Raw genomic sequence first — 23,219 nt, 5'->3', positions numbered from 1 at the left:
TCTCTTTGATCGTACCTCTCTCTGGTCATGTGGGGTAAATGATTCCACAGAGAGGGTCGCATATGATCTATTCATGGGCTAAGATAGATCACTGATCTTAAAGGTCCAGTGGGGAGAAACAGACTGTATATAAAAATGGCATAACATAATGGACAGAGACATCACCATGAAACCTGTCCCTTATAACTCTATCCAGATTCTTCTGTTGGCCTCATATGGGGGCCACGTTGGCCTGACATCCCTCCCCAGGCTATTATTTGCAGGTATTTCCTGTTCATTGTACTTATAATCAGTTGGTTAAAGGGTAGCATAGTTGGGGGGTGGAGGGAAGGCTGATCTTACAGGTTGACTCCATGGAATTAATGTGCTCCATAGAAAGGCAGTTTCCGGAAATGTTAGGGAAATCTTCCTGGATGTTGTAGGACTCCTTGCATGGAGTTAAAAAAAAATCAGTATAGAACTGATACATCCAAATGGCTACTACTTTTTGCAGATACTTTAAATAATTCTTCCTTGGCACTGCTGCACAGTACATTGCCTATCCCCTACGATATCACTCTTGGTGGTAACTTCACGCTTTGACATAGATTTGACTTGATAATTGGCTGTCTTCTGAGCCAACTCTTTGAGTCACCCCCTTTGTTCAGAAATTTGCTCAGGAATCCTAAAGACACTCTAAAAAATTCAAAATATATAGGTTACCTAAGAAAGAGAGGAATCAGAAGGGAATAGAGAAATGGTAGCATTATTTTTCAGAATTAGTGTGTCATGTCCCAAGGAAGAGTGCTGTGAAGGACAACCATCACATTTCCTAACATTTGGGTACAATTAAAGAAAAAGGTCCAATGTCTTTATAAACATGCTTGTAGATCACATTCTTACAGGTTTTCCCTGCTCATTCAAGCATCATTTTTATATCTGTTGGTTGCCTCTCACAGTTTTCCTAATGTCTACTAGGCAGGACAGTTCCTTAAGGAAAATGCAGAAGTGGGATGCAAGGCGGTAGAGTCTTTTAGGGTTACAGGGTCTGAACTGGATAGCTAATGAGGCCTGCCCCGTAATAGAAGAACAGCTGTAACAGAGCGCCTGGCCCTCTGGATAAACCAGGTAGTCAAGGTCGTGTTCCTCTTGTGGGCACACGATAGGACAGAAGTCCTGCCAGGTGCTGGTTTGGCCCACCCAAGAATCGCATACATGTGATTGGGGGTGTCCATATCTTTCTGCCCCTTGAGTAAGTCAGACGTAAACAAGTCAAAACAAATATGCAACCCAAACATCTTCATTCTCAGGGATATGAAGTGTACTGCTCCTCAGACCTCGGAAATTGGAAGCCAGATGTTGGTGGGACTCAGAAAGTCTGTGTCCAAGCAAAAATCCAGGGACACTAACTTTTAGTCTTTTAAGAGAGGCAATAAGTGAACTTGGCTGTGACTTTGTTATGTGGAAGAGAAACATATAGAGTGCTATTCTCAGAGCATATATAATTTCGTTTAGGTTTCACTGGTGTGGAAATGGCTAGAATTTTCAACTGGAGGGTAAACTCTAGTGAATTTTCCAATGGTGGCTCTATTTATATTCCTGGGTGTACCTCTTGCAATGGCAAAACTTTCTTAAGATGTTTTAAGAAGTGCTCAATCACCAGATACTTTTTTGGAAGCATTAAAACATTTGAAGAAGCCCAAACTGAGAGCCAAAAAAATGCATTTATCTTGCTTCCTAATGATTCATACGCACAGTAAAACCTAACAAATGAGAACCAGAAGACTCTACATGGCTGCTTTTGACAAATTTAAGAGGCCAATCTCATTGGGGGCATTTTTATAATCTGCCTCCTACAGACGTTCTTACTTCTAGAGAAATAAACAGTACGTCTGAATTAGAACACATTTCACTGTGCAAATGCCACAGTTGGAAACATCTTAAGAGAGTTCGATCATCTTTCCGGATTTACTAAATCAAAGTAAAATAGCATTTTCCATTTTAATTTTCTCTTAAATACGGCATCATTAAAAATAATTCGGTAAGACAGGATTTATTCCAGTAGGAGTTGCTTGTACCTTCTCTACGCATCCAGCCTAGTTCGGTGAGGAAATTATTATCCATAACATGATACCATATAACATTCTCTTCTGAAATGACAGCATTTCTTTTCCTTTCCTTTTAAAGTAATTTTTTTTTATATTATACCACAGATTGTTATGATTGCCGTAGCTAGTATCCCGTTTCCCCAACATACTGTCCGTATTTTCTTTAAATGTTGTCTCCGTTCAGCGCAGACATGCAAGCACAGTTTGAATTACCCCAGCCCTCGCCACATCCCCCGGCATGCCGTTCTGGGAACACTCAGTAGTAATGATGGTGCAACAGTGTGTCCATGGCCCCCTGTTCCGACATCACCATGATTCCGCTGGCCAGGTCCCCGCATGCCTGTTTCATGATCTTTCTAAACTCTCGATGTCCGAGATGTATCCACACCTGTCCTTGCAACATCCATTCGAAAGCAGCACCCCTCCCTCCCTGCATCTGAATACATCCACCCAGTCGGCAGAGAGCACATCCCCCCCTGAGCGAGCAGTATTGTGAATTTTATCTTCTCTTCCAGAAATCAGTACGTCTTCGTTGCAGCAGATGAAATTTCTTGTAACACCTCTGCAGGTAACAAACATTGCTACTTCTTGGTGCATCCAACCAAAGCTCAGTATTCTCTCTCTTTCTCTCTCTCTCTCTCTCTTTTTTTTTTTTTTCCTTCACATGCTGCAGTTGGTCACTCTAGAAAGTTGAGTTTAAAAAAAAAAAAAAAAAACAAAGAAAAAACAAAACCAAAGCCCGTCTATCTTTGGAGTATAGCCGAAGCCTTGAGGCTCCGCTGTCTGAAAAGATACCAGGCGTTTTGCTAACTGGGATATTTTATTTCCAGTTTTAAGAATACATGATCTAGAAAAGTAAAACTCTGTTGAAGGAAGCCACAGTAGGATTTTACCGTATAAGCAGTGCTCTTGTGTTAAAATGCTGAATGGGAGATTAAGGACACAGACGTGTGACTTGTATTGTTTTTTGACTTATTTTTGTCTGGGTTCACGCAGATGTATATGTGAATTATTTGGGATCTTTATTGAATGACTAGTTGTAAAAGACTGAATCTAGAAAGCCAGAGAGAGAGGCATTGGGGACTATAATTATCTGTGTCTCACGAGAAGGGGATCTTCATTCTATTAATGAAAGATCCTGTATCTCCTTTTAAAATGTATTACAAGTAGCAGGATTTAGAGAGACAAAGTCTTCTGCCTTTGGAATCAGGGCATTGGCAAACAAACTACAAAGTTGCATGATGTGTCCGTCAAAATAATACCTGTCTTTTTGCTTTGATGTGGTTCAGAACAGTTATGGTTGAACTTTCATTAGCATGGACTTACTTGATTAAATGCAAGATAGGTGAGTGCTAACAGATTCGGGGTTCTTTGGTTTTGGTTTGATTTTGGTTTGTTTTGGGGTTTTGGGGTTTTTTTTGTTTGTTTGTTTTGTTTTGTTTTGCCTTTTAGCCTAAACTTTCACCAAAACAATTACTAGGGAATCTTATCAATGTGTTGCTTCTAGCCAACAAGGGAGGACCGTACAGCTTACGAACATGTAGTTGAGTAGGACATGACCTTCAAAACCCTACATTCCACAGAGTGTTGCAGATAGAACTTCATCTGCTATCGATGGCATTTTATCAGCGGAGCCCAGCAAATGAAGGCTTGTTGGCTAATGCTGCCCTCCCCACTTACAGTCTTTGGTGAGAAGGAACTGAAGGAAGGACAGAGTGCTAGGAGCATGTCACCAGCCCTGTCCGAGCTAAAAGTTTCATCGGTAGACTCGGTGTCCATATTTTTAATGGCTCAGTGTCTTACCCCGGGAGTTCAGGAGGTATACATGCTTGTATTTTAAAGCAATAGCTTACTCCATTTCTATAAAAAACCCCTGGATAAGGGCTCCCCTTTTTCCCTCCCTAAACTCCTGGCCTGAAACATCTGTTTCTCCCTGTGGGAGGTGGTGACATCCCTAGCACTTCAATAATACTTAATGGTAGGGGACGGATGGTTGCGTGGCCGGGGGTGGGTGGCGGGGAATGTTCCTGGGATGTGAGAGACATTTGACATCTTCAAACCCTTGGAAAGGGAGCATGCTTCTGGAGGGGTACCTGACTGCGGTGGGGAGGGGTGTTGGTTGAAAGCATTATCACTGGATGTCATCTGTGGGTACGCTGACTTCCACCGCCTCCAACTCTCCTGTTAAAAACACACGCCTGTCCCGGTGTATCTTGGGTTGTGTTTTGACACCACAGGTCAAACATTGCCAAGTTGCAGATTTAAGAGATAGACATTGATTTCATCCTGTGACTTGACACACTTTGGCCTTGTAAGCAAGTGGCCCCCACACACACTACTCCTGAAAGAGGCCACAGATCATGAAAGTTGGCCTGGGTAGAGCGAGTGTCATCACCTACCTTATCTGATTTAGGACGGCTGCTCAGTAAATTCTTAATAGATTGCTATTGATCAGATTTCAAATTGAGAGAGAGAGATCCCTGTTGCTTTGATGGCCATATTAATAATATGTTGTCTGCTTCATGAGGTTCAATTTGAACTCTGAATTTTGAACCAAGCATGAAAAAGGAGACACCCGTATCAATCACATGTCAGATTCTCTCCCAGCCAGAGTGAATATGGAAAATCGGAACGGGTCGGTCAGCACAGTTTGTGACTTATGGTTTTGACGAAATCTCCGAGCGCCTCATCTCCCCTGTGCTGGGAGAACCGGGGCGTCCCCATTCTAACCAATAAAACCATCCCTGTGTACAGAACAACGCCTTAGGGCAGGTCTCCTGAATAAGTGGTTATCTCCGGGATTTCAGTGTTTTTTTAAACGAAGGAAGAAATGAGCAAAACACTTAAAATCTCAGTTTGGAGGACACAGTGAATTTAATAACTGAAATTCTTATAAAGACATGTTGTTCTCACACAGCTGCCTGTGGGGCAGAGCTGGCCAGTTTTGTCGGTGGCTCAGGGCAAAGATGGTGAGATGAAGATCGTGAGACCATAGGATCTGCGGCACCAAAGGGGTTTTCCTCCTGTCCCCAAAGGAAAAGTGACAATTCTTCCTTGGGTCTTTTGGAGAGGATGCCAACATGTCATTCCTGCTTTTGCTAGCCACGTTAGAAGCAGCTTTTCTTGCTCGTGTGTATGGTTTGTGAGGCTGTGTTGGTTTTCTTATTCAGTGTCTCCGGCAGCAGCATTCATTGTTTGGCTTTGGTGTTCGTTTGGTTGCTCCTGAAGGACAAAGTGCTCATGGTGGGGGGGTGGGGGGGATCCTGGGGCCCTTTTGACAGAAGACCTGAGCCCCCAGCGTGCATGTGTCCAACGCTCACTTTGGACACTCAGGTGTCTTCTCATTGTGTAACATCAAGAACCTTTCATGAGCTGGATCCTCAAGTGATGGCAGGGACAAGGGACAAGATGATTCTCCCTTCTTAGACTGGAGGGCTCCCTGCCGCTGTGACTCACTGGAGATTTTCCAGGACTGGCTAGTGATTGTAGCAGAAGGAGAGTATGGCTCTTATACCCGAAGGAAGGTCACAAAGCAAGTTCGTTAGTTAGGCAGAACAGCTGGGAATTCAGCTCACTTCATTAATACCTAGTGAGTCATTACTGTGTATCTGCAAGTGTTCTGAGCCCTCAGGACATGGCCTTAAATAAGCCAGGAGATGCCCTTCCTTCAAAGAGCCTCCTTTCTAGCCAAGACCAGATGCCCGGCATGTAGGTGCAAAGGCACGTGATATACTGGCGTGGCAAATCCTACAACAGCTCTCATGAATCAAAGAGCAGAGGGCCGGATAGAAACTAGGATGCAATGTTCCTTTAGGTTCACCGGGCAGAGAGGACCTCTCTGAGGGGGTGATGTTGGAGCAGGGACCTGTGGCAAGTGCAAATGCCTTGTGGTTGAGGCATGCCTGAGGCGGCCAGCCGGGCTCGGCAGGATGTGCGGCGGGGCCACGGCATCTGAATACACAGCAGAGTGTTGAACATGAAATCAGGAAGACCGCTAGGGCTCAGAACAAATTAGGACTTGGAAAATCGGAAACCACTGGAGATTTAGGTGTGGTAGGAAGTCCTTGGAGGGTCAGCTGTGGTCTGCCTTATCATTCTAACGATGAGTTTGGCACTGTGGAGAGCAGATCACCCATGAGGAGCACTAGTTGAGTCTCTTGCAACAGTCCGGTGGCGGGGGGAAGGGAGGGTGTAGGGAGAGGGGAGGAGGGTGGCAGGGACCTGGGTTAGGATGATGGTGGTGGAAGAGCCAAAAAGGCTTTGGGCTGCATTTTGAACAGAGAACAAGCAGGACAGGCCGGCAGATTAGAAGTGGAAGAAGTTCAGTCCGTGTTCAACGTCCACGCTCTCCCTCTTGCTCCAAGGGTGTTTTATTTTCACAGAGTGCTAAGACTTGTTGTCGCCACGAAGAGGGAGCCCTGCATCCGTCAGTCCTTGTCCCTCAGTCGGGCTTCGCTGAATTCTCCAGGGTGTGATGATAACTTCCTGTCGTCTTGAGCAAATTCTGCATATGAGCGAGCATGATAAATTATATGGATACTTAGGTCCCTGCCTGTGCGTGTGCGTGTGTGTGTGTGTGCATACGTGCACAGATGATTTCTCACATCAAGCTCAGTGAGGGAGGTGTTACCCTCCTTCTCGTCTTAGAGTTTAAAAAAAAAAAATTGCTCAGATCCAGAGAACTTGGGTAACTTTCCCCAAATCCCAATGGACAAAGTTCTTTCCACTGAACCCCACTGCTGCCATCTGCCCCTTGTATTTTGACCTTACAGCATTGACCTTGGGCTCCAGATGAAATTCCCCTGCTCTCTTAAGTTGTGCTATCTTTGCTCCTGAAAGAGGAGTTATTTGTGAGTTGGGGAGCACAGTTAAAATGCTGGGGGCCCTCAGGGAACTTACCGGCTCCCCAGATGGCCGTTCCCCTGGGTGTGTGTTTGACTTGGTGCATCCCCTGTGTGCACCGGGTGTGCGTTGGATACTGTGTCGTGTTGGGCACCAGTCTAGGTGCAGGGACAGGGCGCGGAAGGGAGCAGCTGCCTTGCCGGGGAGCATTCTGCGTATTCCAGGAGATAGGGTCAAACAGGCACCGTGTGTTCCGGGTTGGTTCCCCAAATATCTTTCTTTTGCTGAAAATCAATGGCTAGAGATCAACAGGGTAGTCCATCCCCTAAAAACTACCAGAAACTTGGAACTGGTGGTTTTGGCTGCTCAATTCCAGCTGCTCGAGAGAGTGTGTGTGTGCATGCTTGTGTGTTTCTGAGGTCCAGGGGGAGGCTGGGTCTCTGTCCAGCAGCAAGTCTTGCCTCCTCTACCAGGCCAGGCACCATCTCAGAGGCACGGGAAGCCAGCGTGGGGACACACCCCCAGTTCTGTATGAGTACTGGACACTAGGTAAGGGTGGGGGGGGATGTGCAAAAAAGCCTTGGCCGAGGGCATGACCAAAGCCATTAAAACCATCTCCCGTGAAAGGGCTGCTATATACTTGATGAAGTCATTATCAGAAGCGAGTTCATGGCTACATGGGGTGTCGTAACCCTCTCCCATCCTTCGATCCCCGCCCAACCTACACATGCAGGTGCCCACACAGGCACAGAAACACACACTCGCTCACCCACGCAGCCTCACACAGTGTTTCGGAGTTTCTAACTAGGCCATTCCCCTCACTGATCCTTCAGCAAACTTCCTCGAAGTGTCCTCCTTACATTTTGGTTATCTGATTGTTCCGCAAAGTCGTCCCGTAGCAAATTGATTTGCAGTTAATTGGTCTGTTTCCAATCAAATGCGATGTGTATTATACTAGGAGTGTGCAGGGTGTTCAGGGAACATATAAACAAAGGAACCTAGTAAAAATAATTATAACGTTTATTGAGCGCTTGCCGGGCACTAGGTGTAGTTCAAAGCTTGGGACAGGCCATAGTGATACCCTATAAAAATAAAATGTCTCTGTCAGTTTACTTATACAAATCAAAGATATCCAGATAGCTCCACATCAGCCTTGAGGGAGGGAGGTAGTGCTGTATCAGTGCAGAATTTGAATAAAAAAAATAGAACAGCAGTTATTACAAATGCAGAATCCATTTCCTCTTCCCATGTCCCCTGCCCTAGAGAGTCTGATGTACAGGTCTGGAGAGGGAGCCCGAAAATCTGCATTCTTACAAGTTCTCCCAGGTAATTCCTACTTCTTCAGGAACCACAGAGCTAATGGGTCAGGAATCTCCCCTTTCGGTGGTAAGGAGAGCGCAGGACAGATTTTGCTAGAGTTGCGCTATGCAGTATGGCGGCCGATAGCCCTACTGGCTACAAGGTCCTTGAAATGTGGCTGGTCCCAGCCAAGATGAGCTGTAAGTACAAAACACATACTAGATTCTGAAACCTTAGTACAATAATCATGTGAAATTTATTTTTGTAATACAAATACAAATGTATTTGTATATCGTATCTAATGTTTTGTAGATCAGACAGTATTTTGTAAACCGTACAAATACAAATTATATTTGGATACAAATTACGTTTGTAAAATTATGTAAAAGCACTTTATGACATTAGTAATCTTTACATTGATTACCCATTGGAAGGATAATATTTTACTATGTTGGATTAAATATATAAAAGTGAATCACCCCTCTTTCTTTTCAAGTTTTTAACGTGGCTGCGATAAACCTCAAAATGTCTCTTCTCTGGCTCATTATATTTTTATTAGTACCATTCCGGAGTTAGATTTTCATTCCTTTTGCTCAGGTGAGTATTGAAAAGGTTTGTGTGCCCCAAGAACTGGTTTCTTAGAGGCGAGGGATACTCACCTGTCATTAAAATACCATGACGGATCATCTGGACTGTGGCAGCGTGTCGTGACTTTGTGTTTTAATTTTGCCTCCAAGTGAGGGTGTAGTTAGCGCGTGTGTGTGTGTCAGCTCGTTCTTCTCACCCTGCCGGTTAAGCTCTCAGAATGTCTGAGCGGCTTACACAGGGCACAGGGGCTCCAGATGCTTACCTCTGGGGTGGTTCTGACCAATGGACTCCACGGGCTTTCTTGTCGTGACCCCACCTGCGATGGAGAGAAGGCAGTGCGCGCCAGCCTGATGGTATCGATATCTGAGACTCACGGGGTTGCTGACTCAGCCGGTAAACCGTCACCCTCACATCAACCTCCCTACTGCCTTACCCCGTCTGTACGCACCACTACCTCCATTCACAGGAGGAGGAAGTCGCTCAAAGAGGAGGTGAACGTTCTGAGATCACTCTTAGCCGCTCCCCCAGGAGACTGAGCCCCACCTGGGGGCCACGTTGATTTCAGAGCAGGAGGGGGATTTCCTAGTGATATGGGTAGAGCAGTTGTCAGGACACCAAGAAGGCGAAACAGCCTTTGTAAGAGGGGGATGACCTTGGGCTTGGCATTAAAGAGCGCACAGCTATGGATGTGTCTCTTGTTGGAGGAGGCATTCTAGAGTGAAGGACCGAGGGCCAAGAGCAGGGCTCACTGGGTGGTCTCAACTCCCAGGCAGTGGCTGTGACCCTACTCTGATGAACCCAGGATTGAGGTTCTTCGCTCAGACCTGAACTGTTGGAGATTCAGAATTGGAAGAGGTTTTGAACTGCATGGAAAGTGTGCGGAATGGACGCCACGGGCGGCGTGGGCCGCCCCTCACAGATGTTACAGGTGAACTCACGTATGCACAGTTCAGATGTGTGACAGCTTGGTTGCGTAAACTCTACGCCTTCCTAGTTAAAACGTGAAGAGTCCCGAAGCTGCTTTCCCCCCCTGGTTCTGAGCAAAGAAAACAGGAGGCTGGAAAGCGCAATAAGTGATTCGTGAAGGTGACGATTTCAAACCCAGGCTGAGGAAGTGAACAGCATTCAGCATGTCCGAGACCCGGTGAGGTGACTTCATGTTGTTCATTTGGAGAAGTTCTTCCGTTGCTGCTTGGGCGTTTGGGGGGCAATTTTGCTACTTTCGAAGTGGTTTTATAGATGTTTTCAGTTTGCGACTGGTTAAGTTCCTCTTCGATGTATCTTGAGAAGCTTCTAGAGTACAGCTTGGTCATCTGGTCATCTTGGTACCTATCTCTAAACCATATAAAAGTGGCCGACGATTGTCAGCATCCAGACTAAAGCTAGGAGAGGCTACAGGAGTCACAGAGGAGTGTTTCCTTCAAGAACATGTTCACTGAGCCACTGAGACCCCAGTAGACTCTCCACAGGAAAGTGAGCAGGAACACCACCACCTTCTAACCCATCTCTCTTTTAATTCTTTCCCAATACCTTCAAGTTGTCCCCATCCTAATACTGTCCCCCTATTGTGGCGATCCCGGATGTGTGGCCTGGGGTCCTGTGAACCCTCTTCTCTCTTCCTGTGGAGATGAAGCAGTTTGATGGGCCCCGGGTCTCTTGGTGGTGGACAGAGATCAACTCATTGTCTTTGCTGTCAATGACCCTGGAAGATTTGCCGCAAATCTTGGTGATTATTAACCATTTCTGTCCTAAGATCTTCTCAAACCAGTGCACATTGTGCTAACCCAGGCTGAAAGTTGAGGTGTTCTACCATTTGAGAAAGGACGGTTGTACCCTGAGCCTTCTCAGTTGTCTGGTTGGTGTTGGTTTGCGTGAAAGTAAGAGTGCATTCTTCTACAAGATAGCTCAAGCCATCCCCAACCAGGAATTGGAAAGGCCTGCTGTGGCCTCCTGTATTCTGGGCTGCAGGCTTTCATCTTTTCAAAGGCGGGATTTTGTCTCCATCCTGAGCTCCCAGAAACCCCACGGAAAGCCAAGGGGACCGGTCAGATCCTGCAGTCCAGAATCCCCGAGGGGTTCGTCAGAAGCCTGCCACCTCTTTCAGTAGGACTGTAGGATCTTCCTAGGTTGGGCTGCATTTTTACTTAAGGATGAGTAGGATATGGGTCAGTAGGAAGTAGAAATGCCCGTAACACTCTGCTTTTGAAAATGGATTGATGTGCAGTGGCATCAGGGCAGGCACTTATGCAACAGCTGGGGCAGAGCTGAGGGACCCCAAAGCCCACGTACCCTCCATGTGGCCTTTTTCTTCCCCTTCCTGACTGGTAATTCCTGTAGCTCCTTTCCAGCCACGGAGAATTGCCAGGAGCAGAGCAGTTTCCCAAATGCAAAGCATGCCTGATCTGGAAGAGTATTCCAGATGCTTGCTTTCTGGATGGGGCGAAAGCAACAGCCTAGCAGTGGATTATACCAGCAGCAGCAGCGAAAACCAAAGGACTTTCTTTTAAAAGCCCTTCGGTGTTTCATCTGGAAGAGCTCAAGAAACCAAAGGGACGGGGTGGGACGAGGGGCCCCTCTTCCTGGACAGGTTCGCTTCCGTCTTCTCAGTGGGTGCCTCAGGCACCCAAACTCGGGTGAGCCATCCTGGGGTCCAGACCTCAGTGGACCCTCCCGGAAAGCAAAGGGGGAGGACATCCCTTAGCTTCACCGTCGCTCTCCAAAGAGCAGGCTGTTCGAACTGCGGGGTTACGGTATGGTGGTTCTCCCTTTGCATACTGCGCCGTACGTGGGTGACTGGCCCGGATCCATTTTTCCCCAGTGTCTTTCAGATTATATCTTAGATCCAGTGAGGAGGGCGCTGTGGCCCCTGATGACAGCACAGACACGCCAGCGATCAGGACGCATCCCCTTTTGAAGCCTACTCTGCCACGCTTCTTGGTGTGGCCGGGGCACAGTCCTCCGGACATCCTTGTGGCGATCAGGCTGTCCAGGAGAGCTACACGCCTCTGGGAACTTCTCTTGTGGGGTGGGGTGAGGGCTTTTCACTCCCCTTCCTGCTCCCTCAAGGTCTCGCCAGCTATCTCTGGGACAGGGGGCGTGGGGAAGTGATGCTACAGGAAGAATAAGGTTCCGAGAGGGCACAAAGGCTCTTAATTGAGATAGAGTAAAACACAGGGAAACTAATTAGTGTTCTTACTCTGTCCCTATAAGAAAATCACTTCACTGCGCTAGAATCCTGGTCTGGGCCCCAACACAGCTCTATTGTATTTCATTAGCATCTAGCTTATTTCAACAAAATTCAGAGGGTATTAAGAAGTAACATTCGGGGGCGCCTGGGTGGCTCAGTCGGTTAAGCCTCTGCCTTTGGCTCAGGTCATGATCTCAGGGTTCTGGTATCGAGTCGCATATCGGGCTCTCTGCTCGGCGGGGAGCCTGCTTCCTCCTCTCTCTCTGCCTGCCTGTCTGCCTACTTGTGATCTCTATCTGTCAAATAAATAAATAAAAATCTTTAAAAAAAAAAAAAGAAGTAATATTTGCATCTCTCCGTAGAGTTGACAAAGCACTTGAACAAAAACAGGTTCTCTTTCCCACTCCATGGGCAGCATTGTTATGCTTTTTAGTTCCGACAGAACCCTAAGCTCAAATGCAATGCTCTTAACTACATCTGTAACTCAGAAAGTAGGTAGTGCTTAACTCCAACGGTATCTGTAACTTAACTGCTAGGGCGCCACGCAGTCGGGTTAGAAAAGAACATCTCCCTTGACGCTACAGCCCAGAAGTCTGGGCGGAAGTGAGAGCCGGGCTTGGCAAGCCCTGTGTAAGACCCCACCATCGCAATCGCCTATCTGTAGACTTGCTTCAAATGGCACCTGGTTTCTTTCCATGTGCTTGATGATTAGACCGGGCTCAGACCCAAGAATACCATTTCATGCAAAAAGGAAAATGAAGCTTAGAGAGAGCGATTCACCTAGTCTTTGAGGAAGGACATTGCCAAGGCAGAACTTGAACTTGGATCTTCTGGTCGCATGCCCTGGGCTCTCCCCAGCACCACAGGTGGCCTCCTTGTTTCCACTTGTTGCTAAAGTCAAAAAAAAAAAAAAAAAGACGGGTTCATGAGGACATGGCCCCAAGCTATGGTGAGGTCACCCACAAAGCTCTTACCTTCTATTCTGTTGTTTGGTTGGCTTTTCCCTAAAGGGGTCTGATGAGCTTGATGGCGTATTGGCCAGTGTTCTATGAACTCTCAGGGGTGATGTGAAATTACACACGCTGTATGCCCAGAGTCCCTAGAAACTTACCTTCGGCGTGTCTCGAAGGGTTTGGAATGTCTGTGGGAACAGTGACCTTCAGGAATCTTCAGGAAGCCCCTCTGGAGAAGCTTGGCTGCGGACAGAATCCTGAGGATGGGCGCAAGTGTCTTCTCTCCCGGTTTATTCCTCCCCGCGCTGCTTCCCTCAGGCAGCGACGATGGCTTGGCCCTTGGCTCACCTGCGCCGTGGCTAGTGCTTGGGTGGACGCTGGACATACAAAAAGGTGAACAAAATAGACTTGGCCCAGCCTCCACGGGGCTGACATGCCTGGCGGGGGGGGGGGGGGGTGGATGGGTGGGGTCAGTCATCAGGCCGAGGGGCAAGTAAACAAAAACGGTTGCGAGACTTGCTACATTACCCGAAGGGCAGGCGAGGGCCAAGACTCTAAAGCACAAAATGAATCTGCATGTGTTCTCGGAGTCGCGGCGGGGCCAGTGCGTCTGGAGCACAGGGAGCGAGGAGCAGGGGCGACCCTGGCAAGTCTGGGTTTCATCCTGGGATGAGCGGAAAACCACTGGAGGGGTTGAAGCACGGAAGAGGTACGATGACATTTATATCTGACTAGATGGATGATGGATGGACGGATGGATGATGGACGGACGGATGGTAGAGTTGTTAGCCACAGATGCAAGTGGCTGGTGCTTGGAAGAGGCAAGAGAAGAAGCAAAGAGGAAAGACGTCGGGCTGTTGTGGGTGCGGTTCTGATGAAACCCTGGTGGCTGAGGTGAGGGAACGGAGTAAGGTAGACACTGGAAGATTCCATCTGTAATTTCTGATGGGCGGGATGTGGGGACATGGTAGCATCGTGGCCAGGTTGCGCCACTGTCCACTTTGCCGAAGGGAAGGATGGCGTTGGAGGGTGACGGCGGTGTATGTAGGTCCCTCGGAACATGGCGGTCGTAAGACATCTTCCTGTCACTCCCATCGAGGTCCCTGGGAATTGCCGCTTTTCCTCTGGGCTGTGCTCAGCCAGCTCTGAGGACAGGAGGTCGCTGACGTGCCTGGCATTTCTGCTGCAAGACTAGCCCTCCGGTTCCCATCTTCCCTAATAACCTTGTGTCTGAATTGTCGTGTCACACAAGGGCGTGTTTAGAAATTAGCATTTGAAAAGAAGCCTCCTTGCTTTCAGTTTGAGCTGACATGGTCCCTTTTCCTCTGTGGAAATGAAATTTATTAATCATAATAAAACCATCGGATCCTGAAGGTAGAGGTCACCCCGAGGAGAAAAGGAGCCTGCTCATTTACGAGGAATCGTTCAGTGCCGCTGTATTTTTCTTCTGCCTCGGAAGAGAATACTGCCAAATTGTTACCTTGGGTTTTCCACAAAGGTTGAAGCTCTGCCCAGGGTTAGAGGCAACGAAGAATTTACCGCTAAGGCACGCGGAGGGCAGAGGTGGGCGTCATCCTCACTGAATACGTTCAGATCACCAGCATGTTCTCTCCTCCGAAGACGAAAATCTTGCCCGGGAAAACCCTTCCCCCGAATTCTAAAAAAAGTAATTTCTCGAAATGGGCACTATCCTGCTCGCTTTGAAGGAATACCATGACAGGGACAGGTTGGCATCATTTCCTAAGTTCCCGGGGATTTTCAGTTTATCTTTGCATTTTAAGACCAGCTTTGCCGAGTGGAAGTACATTAAAATAATCCTATTAGTGGTCCCTTTTTCCCTCCAGACCAATGACAGGCTATTTTCTCACAAAATGAAAAGCAGCACCAAACTCCTAGATCATGTCCTTTTTATGCCCACTCACATCTCCTTCTAGTGATGGGGGCAGAGGTCCAGCTTTCACGGGTGACCTCTGTGAATCTAAGATGTCTTCAAAAACTTCCTCTTCCCTCTAACACGCCCTTGGTCTTGGACTTAGAACTGTTCTTCTTCCCAGAGAGAGGGAGTGTTGTTGCCCGAAAGCCATCGGAGGGAGACAGATCAATCAAGGGTGTCCCAAAGGATGGAGACCAAGAGGGGTTGGCTGTTCGTTAGCTTCCCTGAGAGGGTCACCTCGGAAAAGAAACGTCCCTTGGTGCCCCGGCTTTGCAGGATCAGGAGAACGCGGCAGGAAGCCTCATCCAGGTCATCTGAGCTCAGAGCCCTTGGAAACACGCAAGCAGGCTTTAGGACTAGGACACAGCCGAGGAGAACTTGGTCTTGTCAAAAATTTCTTTTCCCTTTGGGGGTCTAACTCGGACCCTAAAGGTTAAAGAAGCTCTCTTGGGTCTCACCCAGGCTTCTTCCCACTGTCCCAGGCTCTCTGGCCTGAGCTACCAAGGGAGACCCACCAGGACATTCTTACCCTCCAGTGGCGAAAAAGAAGATGGGAAGGAAAGGCAAGGGTCGAAATCTGGGCAACTGACACGTTACGAGAGGGCAAGGGAGCTAAAGGCTGACAGTGCAGACAAAGCATCTCCTCTTGCCTCGTTCCTTCGTTCCCTAAAGTCCAGGAGTCACAAGCCCTTGGTAAAGGACGTACATCTCATGTAGTGGCCGGTACACGCGACCCCCGGCTGCCGTGCGCCTGGGCTGCTAACGGCGCAGAGTGGCTGCCTCCTTCAGAGAACTCCCCCCCGCCCACCCCCGCTGCCAGAGAGAGTCCATGGGACCTAGAAGTTATCCTCCGTTCCGTACAGAAGCCCACAACTCCTGCTTAACTTCCACGGGCATTAAAAAAACTGATGTCCCGGGGCAGCTGGGTGGCTCAGTGGGTTAAGCCGCTGCCTTCAGCTCAGGTCATGATCTCAGAGTCCTGGGATCGAGTCCCGCATCGGGCTCTCTGCTCAGCGGGGGGCCTGCTTCCCTCTCTCTCTCTCTCTCTGCCTACTTGTGATCGATGTCAAAAAAAAAAAAAAAAAAAAAAAACTGATGTCCCTGTCTCCAGGCGGGGTCCTCTCTGGGGTGCAGCTCCCAGGGTCAGACAGAAGTTAGTCTCCAGCTCAGACCACATCCTTGCTTCTCTTCTTTCTCAGTCCCCAACCCGCATGCCCATCTGCCGCCCCTCTGATGGGCTCCTCCAGAAAGCATGTGCAGGATAAGGATCTCCGTTCCAGGGAACCTGACCTCGCTTAGCGCGCGCCTCAGCTCTGATTGTTAGCAAGACCAGTGTGCAGACTCTCTCCAGGAAGGCAGCGGGGCAGGTCATTCGAGTCAGGGTCTAGACACCACATCAGGAGCCTTCGGGTTGCCCTGAGAGATTCAAGGATCAGCTCAGACCCCGAGCAAGTAACGTAAACTCTCTGAACCTTCATTTCTGATTTGCTGCTGCGTTCAGCCCCTCAGAGAGGCATCCCTCTCTGTTTTTATTCCAAAGCCCGTCCTGAGAGGCATGGCAGTCCAGGGAGGGGGCTGGGGGAGGGCCACCGAAACACCCAAAGATGAGCTCTCGTCCTCAAGAAATAGTGTTCCAAATGGGTCCCTTCTCCGAACCCAACCACTGACTGATGCGGCAGAAGTTCTGGGGTAATAGGATCGAAATCAAATCAGACTCATTCTTGAGTGGGGAGTGTGTGTGCGGGGGGGAGGTCCTACAAAGCCTTCAAGGGTCCTCCTGTTCAAGTACATCTGTTATTTTCTGAGATGCTGGACCCTCACGGCAGACTAGGCTGCTGGACCCTTTGCGACCTACCTTGTCTCGCTTGATTGGTCACAGGCGAATTAGCAGAAAAGACGGCGTCTCTCGAGGAAAAAGAGACAGGTCCCCTGCGGGTACGGGGCTTCTTGAAACCACCCCTTCAAGCTGTTTCTTCTGCCTACCTGGGGCTCTGTGGTGGCTCTGCGAGCAGCATAGGAAGGGCGCTACAAGAGAGAGGAAGATGGGTTATGATCTCGCCAGAAGTGCTAAGGGGACAGAAGAAGGCGCTGGACCCAGCTGGCCTTCTCCGATGTCGTGGGGCAGGTGGGAACGCGTTCCCACCCCCGAAGACCAACAGGGCCTCCCCGCGCTGTCTCGGAATTCTCGTACGTTAGGGTTCTCGGGACTCGGCCATTGCCTGTTACGGACTGACGTGCCCCGTGTTCTCCTTGCAGTTACGGACGAGTTTATGCTGCCGACCCCTACCACCACACACTTGCTCCAGCCCCCACCTACAGCGTTGGTGCCATGGTGAGTACCAGGCCCGCCTCTTCCTCGCTTCTTCCTGCTCTCCCCCCCCTTCCCCCAGCTGGGACCTTAGCGGACGGGCGGACGGCTGACGTCCCCTCACGTTCCCGTAATTGAATTTGTCTCTTGTGCTAACAGCAGCTAAAATGCCACATTAATCCTCCCGGTAAACTTGATAAATGTCTTAATTTCTTGGCAATGTAGTGCATGTAAGTTATTATATTTCTAATTTTGCAAGTCTCACCTAGCAGAGCACTTACCTTAATGGAATAATTAGTCATTTTGATAATTAAATCCATCACTAACAGAATGCAGTGTCAATGCAGAACTTTTTTTTTTCTTTTTTTTTTCCCTCCCTCGCTGCTCATTCACATAGCCCCAAGGTTCCAGCCCCAGCACAGACTTCAGAGGAGCTAAGCTGCACACTTCCAGGCCTCTGCTGTCAGGCAGCTGAGAATCTGACTGCCTCTCCTCCCCTATTACAATTCATGTTTAAAGTCATAGTCGCCCAGGAAAGAAAATAGAGAGAGGGGCACACTTTGTGTGTGTGCCTAGTACCTAAGGAATTAGAAGGAATCCGCTGGGTTTGGGAGTTGTCTTTTGTTTTCGCTTTTTTTTTTTTTTTTTTTTTTTGCGGGGGTGGGGGGTGGGTGGGGGGTGGGGAGTCTGGGGTTTTGTTTTGGGGAAGGGTTGGGGGGAGGGCGAAAATGGGAGGCGAGGGTGGGGTGAATCTGCCTGTACTTGTTCAAACTTCTATGCACTAAAACTCTTGAGTACAGTAAGACGTGCCCATCACGTGAGAGCGTATGCAATCATTAAAAAGCTTCTGGCATGCAGTTTTCTGCTTGGGATCAAGAATACCAGACCTTATCCTAAAAACAAATCCCCATAGGCATTCTTTGGAATCGCCCGTACTTTTAGGAAAAAAAAAAAAAAAGGGAATAGTTAAGTGCCACCTCATAGCCATCTAGAGCCGTGACCAGACACGTCACTGGAGCTTGGCCATAGAAATTCAGCCGTGATTTGGAAACCGTATTATTTCCGCACAAGCTCGATGACGTCAAGCAATTCATCCGTAAACCCCCCGCCCCCTCTCAAGAACCCATTCCCTCCAGGGTGTTGAGCCCGGGCAAGTAAAGCAGTTGATGTAGATTTTCATCCCGATTTTGCGTTCGGCAACTCTGCCCCAACACCGAGCCCGCTTGCAGAGCGGGTTGGAGAGGAGAGCCGGTCGCGGCATCCCCCCACCGCCGGCTGCCCCCCGGCTCTCGGAGCCGAGGGCAGACGGAGCTCTGGCCGACGGGATGCCGTGTTCGTGAGTCAGACGAGCCAACAGAACGAGTCAGGGCGCATCCCACCATCGCCCAGCCTGTGCCGGAGGCGTCCTCTCCAGCAGGGCTGGCCGAAGGGACGCGGTCTCGCAGGGACCTTCTTTAGAAAGAGTCGCCGAGGGAGGTCGGGACTGGCCCTGTCGAGAGCTCTCGGAGACGGAGCTGGGATGGGTAGGGGGCGCCTCCCTTTCGGTTGCGTGTCTGTTTCTCACATGAGTCTTTTTTGATGATCCACGTGTTGCAAAAGGAAAATGTAAAAAACACACCCCTCAAATTGCTTTGTTTCAGAATGCTTTTGCACCCTTGACTGATGCCAAGACTAGGAGCCATGCTGATGATGTGGGTCTCGTTCTTTCTTCATTGCAGGCTAGTATATACCGAGGGGGATACAACCGTTTTGCTCCATACTAAATGACAAAACCATTAAAACCTTCCAATGTGGGGAGAGAGGAAGCTTTCCGAGGCCTGGGTATTGCAATACACGCAGTAGTACATCATTTTAGCAGCTCTAAAAATTAAAAAAAAAAAAAAAAAAAAAGAGGAAAAAAAATTACATTTTTTATCTTATACCTCAGATATTTTGTTCTGTGTATTTTAATATTGTGGGTCTTTAATTTCTGAAGGTTCCGTAGTTTGGTTGCTGGCTGTAGGAGTTTTTGTGGTTGAACTAGAGAGACGCTAGCTATGAATAAAAACCAGTTTAGGGCCATATCCAGAGTGCTATATCATGTAAATGAATTCTATATGCTGAATCTTAAGCTACTGGGGTTATCAGCTGTCTGGGAAGAGTGTAAGTGACTACAATAGTCATTTTTTTCTGCATCTGCTTTATTTTATTTTACGAGCGGGGAAGGGTGGGGGGGGGGTCTTAGGGGACCGGGATTTGGGCTAAAAGGAAACCCAGAATAGTAACTGACGAATCCAAACGACCCACTGCACCAACAATCATATGTCAGCGGTTCTAAGTTACTCATTGAGTTCAAGCCAAAGGTTATGTTGTTTAAGGGAGTGCTTCTCCAAGCACTTTGTGCATCCAAGTTGAAGTTGAATGAAGCTGTGCAAACCCACCCTTTAAACCATTCCACTTGGCCGTATTCAGCTTCTCAACCAGCCGCTAGTTATTTAGGCAAAAACTGCTAGTTAGGCCATCAACAAGCATTCTTTTTATATTTCTTCCAGTATAATAAATTATTGATATCATTGCTGACTTTTATATTATGGGAGGGAAAAAAAATAACATTAATAAAAAGGTGATAAAAAAGCACTGTTTCTATTTTTTTCTTTTTTTCCAAAAAAAGAAAGTAATAAAAACTTAAATTCTTTGTACCAGTTAAAAAAAAAAATGTATAAAATTTACATCTGTGCAGTGGCGTTGTTAAGTTCTAGAAACAGTCTATGAAGCTTTAGTTTTAGCCTAGTAGAGCAACTGTTAGAGACAGATGTATAATTTTTATGGAATTACATGATAATCATATTCGGATTTATAGAAGCATTTTACAAGTATTGCAATCATTGAGTAGAGATAATCATGGTATTTTCATCAGCTTGGTACTTTTTGAAACATGACTGTGTTGTGTGAACAATCTGCAATTTTTCCGTCCGTGAGAGCCCGCCCTCCTCCTCCTCCTCCTGGTCCCCGAGGAGTCTCTCAAACCAGTATCTTTAGTTCCGCCTCCAAGGCCCAGGACACTTGTCAGAAGGAAGCAAAAAAAGTAGGTTCCCTCTCCTCTCCCCATAACCCGCCCCCCAAGAACAAAGCTCCTTCCCCCCAGCAGGGCCAGAGTGACCGACGAAAAATTGCAGTTTGTACTACTTCTGTTTGAACTCTTTCCATGTTGTCCTGTTTACAAGTTAACCTAAGTTGGGGTATCTGTCACGGGTCTTCCTGTTTTTGTATTTAAATGAAAAACAAACAGCGGCCAGCCGCCTCCAGTAGTCCCGCTGCCATAGGTCAGTCTCCTTGTGTACAGCGTAGGCCCTATGGCGCGCCCCTCAGCCGATTATCAACTCACCGCTGTGGACCTGCCAATCCGCTTTAACAACTCCGCTTTCAAACAAAACCAAACAAAACTTTAAAAAAAAAAAAAAAAAGTGTGTGTGATCCAGCTTTTCTCTTGTCATCTATGTGCATGCAGTAAGATCGGTTGGATATTAAACCATCAATAAAGTTTCACAAGATTTGAAAACAAAGTTTCTGAAGCTTCGCTATGTAAGACAGATGCTCGGGGATCTGGAGAGGAGCCAAGGGGTGGCGGGGGGCGGTGGGGCACTGCTTAGCAGCCAGAAGCAAGCATGTCAGATGTTCTTTTCCGCAGACCGATGTGGGTGGGGGAGCGCGGGCCAGAGAGGGTGTTTTTAGGCCATTCTCATTCCCACCGAGAGGACAGTGCTAGGACCGTGGGTGCCGGGCAGATGTGTTTCTAATTCCATGAAATCACGCCGGCACCCTGCCCCCAGAAGGGAGAGAGGTCAAAGGGACGGGGGGGGGCTCGGGAGAACCCAAAACTCTCTCCCGATGGCCTCCGAGGTCAGAAATCCAGAATTTGCATTGTATTTGGAATCACGAACATAGAATTCTTACTGTGTGGGTTCAAGTAAAATTAATTTGCAGTTTTGATTTTCATCAATGAGCTGTACTTTCCCCCATGACTGTATGTAGTTTTAATAAAATCATTTAGAGCAAGTGAGTGCCCCATGATGTTCCAAAACCTTTCGTCTGGGCACTCCGCCAAGATGCCAATAAGTCATTTTAAAATGTATGTCAGAGATGTAAACGAACATTTTGGATTTTTTTAAACAGTATTTATTTGGAATGTTTTCATTTATCTAAGTAACTATTGCTATTATGAATTATGGAAAAAAAAGATTAATATCATGTGTGGCATATAGTGACTTCTTAACACACACATCACGCAATCTGCAAACCCAGAAAATGTGTATATCTGTCTTTAGAAATTAGTGTTTATATCACTTACAGTGGTTTGTGAATAAAGAAAAACTGGTTTGTAATATCAAAAAAATAAAAGCTTAGTCTGAAAAGGTACCTGCGAGTCGGTGTTCTGAGTCCTTTTGCTTCCGTGCGTTTCCGGGGGCGGTAGAGTCCACGAGCCCACGCGTGGCCGCCGTCGGGCCCGCTGGGTGGTGACGGGATGAACGGGGCCGCCGGGCTCAGCGGGCACTCCTTGCGCAGGTGTCTTTCCAAACGAGTCTGGGGAAGGAACCAGAGACGTTTGAGAAAGAAACAGAACTCAGGCGACCGATTCCCCAGCAACGGAAATGTCGCCAAAAGAGCCACAAAAACTGTGCATTTCAAACAAAACACATGAGCAAGTCATTAATGCCGCTTTGGGGGGCGGGAGGCACGGGGGAAGAAGATAACCACGAGCGAGGGCTGCAGCGTCCGCTTCCCAAGGGCTCACTATGGCCCAAGGGTCCTGCCCAGCCTCCCATGCGCCTCATTTCATTGAATTATTCAATGTTGCCATGAGGGCTGCATCTCGGCCCCATTTAGAAACCTAAATACCATCGCCGTCCTAACCTTTAATTTAATCGTGCTACCCTGTCATGTTGGTAACACGTATAAAGACCAAACTAAACGGGTTTAAAACCTGTTCAGGTCACTTGCGAGCCAGAGCCCAGGGCAAAGCTGAACCAAAGCCCTGGGCCCCAGGCTCCTCTCCCGTAATTCAGGACTGTGGTGACACCCACCTGTTCACGCTGTCGTGCACGACAAATGAGAGTATGTGACAGAATCGTGAGCTCCTACGACGTGAAGTCCCACACCGAGCGAGCGGCGAGTTCCACCTTCTAGAAGGTGCCATCCTAACCGAAGCAGGTACGTATGCTCTCCCGGCCCACGGAGGGCTGGTAGCGTTCAACTGTAGAGACGAGAAACCTCACCCTCGGGGCCAAAGGCTGATTTTCGTTCTCCCGCCCTCCTTCCGCAGCGCAGGCGGTCTCTGTCGTGTATCCAGAGGCCCCTTTTCTGTAAACTCCTCATGCACGGGGCCGCGCAGGTCCACACCAACGTCCAGTGCCCGACCGAGGTTCCGGGAAGGTAGCATTTTATGAAAGTAGACAAGACAGACTGACAGGTCATACGATTTGCCCAAAGTCATGTCTAGTGACGGCTGGAAGAAAGACCCACATGGAGACCTGCCTCACGCTGAAGCCTATGCCCGTTCCCCAAAATTCTGCTCCATTACAGACGGTGCAGGGTGGGGGTGGGGGGGTCAAGCCTAGGCTTCTGGGTCCCTCCCTACAGCATATGAAAGGCTGAATTAATTTTAAAAATTCACTGGTTTTATCCTGGCACATGGCGAGGAGGGGGACAATTATCTCCCTAAAATGTGGATTCACATCAGAGCCCCTGCGCTGTCCAGATACAGGGTTCTAAGTCTGGATAAAAGTGGTAGCGTATGCCAGGATCTCCCGAACCAGGCTGCTCTCCAAAATGAAGAGAACTTGCCTGTACATTTTACGTAAAATGTCAAGAAAATTAAAATGATGGCTGAAGCGGAAAGGTTTGTTACAAGACTCGAGCGGATGCAAACGCTTGGCAACGGCCCCCTCCTCCCCCGTGTGCCTGTGGGAGGACCCGAGGAGCCCAAAGGAGCCCATAGCAGGTGACACGCGTGTGTGTGGATACACAGAGGCTGCCATTAAGCTTT

General features: G+C 48.1%; 1 protein-coding gene across 20 annotated transcripts in view; it reads left to right on the top strand.

Annotated features, from left to right (window-relative positions):
• The window catches only part of RBFOX1 (RNA binding fox-1 homolog 1), a 1,460,772-nt gene extending 1,439,180 nt beyond the window's left edge, over positions 1-21,592 (top strand). For 7 of the 20 annotated variants that reach the window (XM_032326750.1, XM_032326751.1, XM_032326754.1 and 4 more), the window contains 3 exons: positions 2,603-2,655; positions 17,146-17,221; positions 17,595-17,836. In XM_032326750.1, coding sequence (XP_032182641.1) covers positions 2,603-2,655; positions 17,146-17,221; positions 17,595-17,742 — 277 coding nt within the window. In that variant the 3' untranslated portion in view covers positions 17,743-17,836. Of the gene's footprint in view, positions 1-2,602; positions 2,656-17,145; positions 17,222-17,594; positions 17,839-18,837 lie in introns of those variants that run through there. The other 13 variants (XM_032326745.1, XM_032326757.1, XM_032326747.1 and 10 more) reach the window with 6 other exon arrangements.
• The last annotated feature ends 1,627 nt before the right edge of the window (positions 21,593-23,219 follow it).

This window comes from Mustela erminea, chromosome 20, assembly GCF_009829155.1.
Source record: "Mustela erminea isolate mMusErm1 chromosome 20, mMusErm1.Pri, whole genome shotgun sequence".
Classification (NCBI taxonomy): domain Eukaryota; kingdom Metazoa; phylum Chordata; class Mammalia; order Carnivora; family Mustelidae; genus Mustela; species Mustela erminea.
The sequence above is the reverse complement of the archived record's forward strand: the minus strand, read 5'-3'. Positions and strand labels throughout refer to the sequence as shown.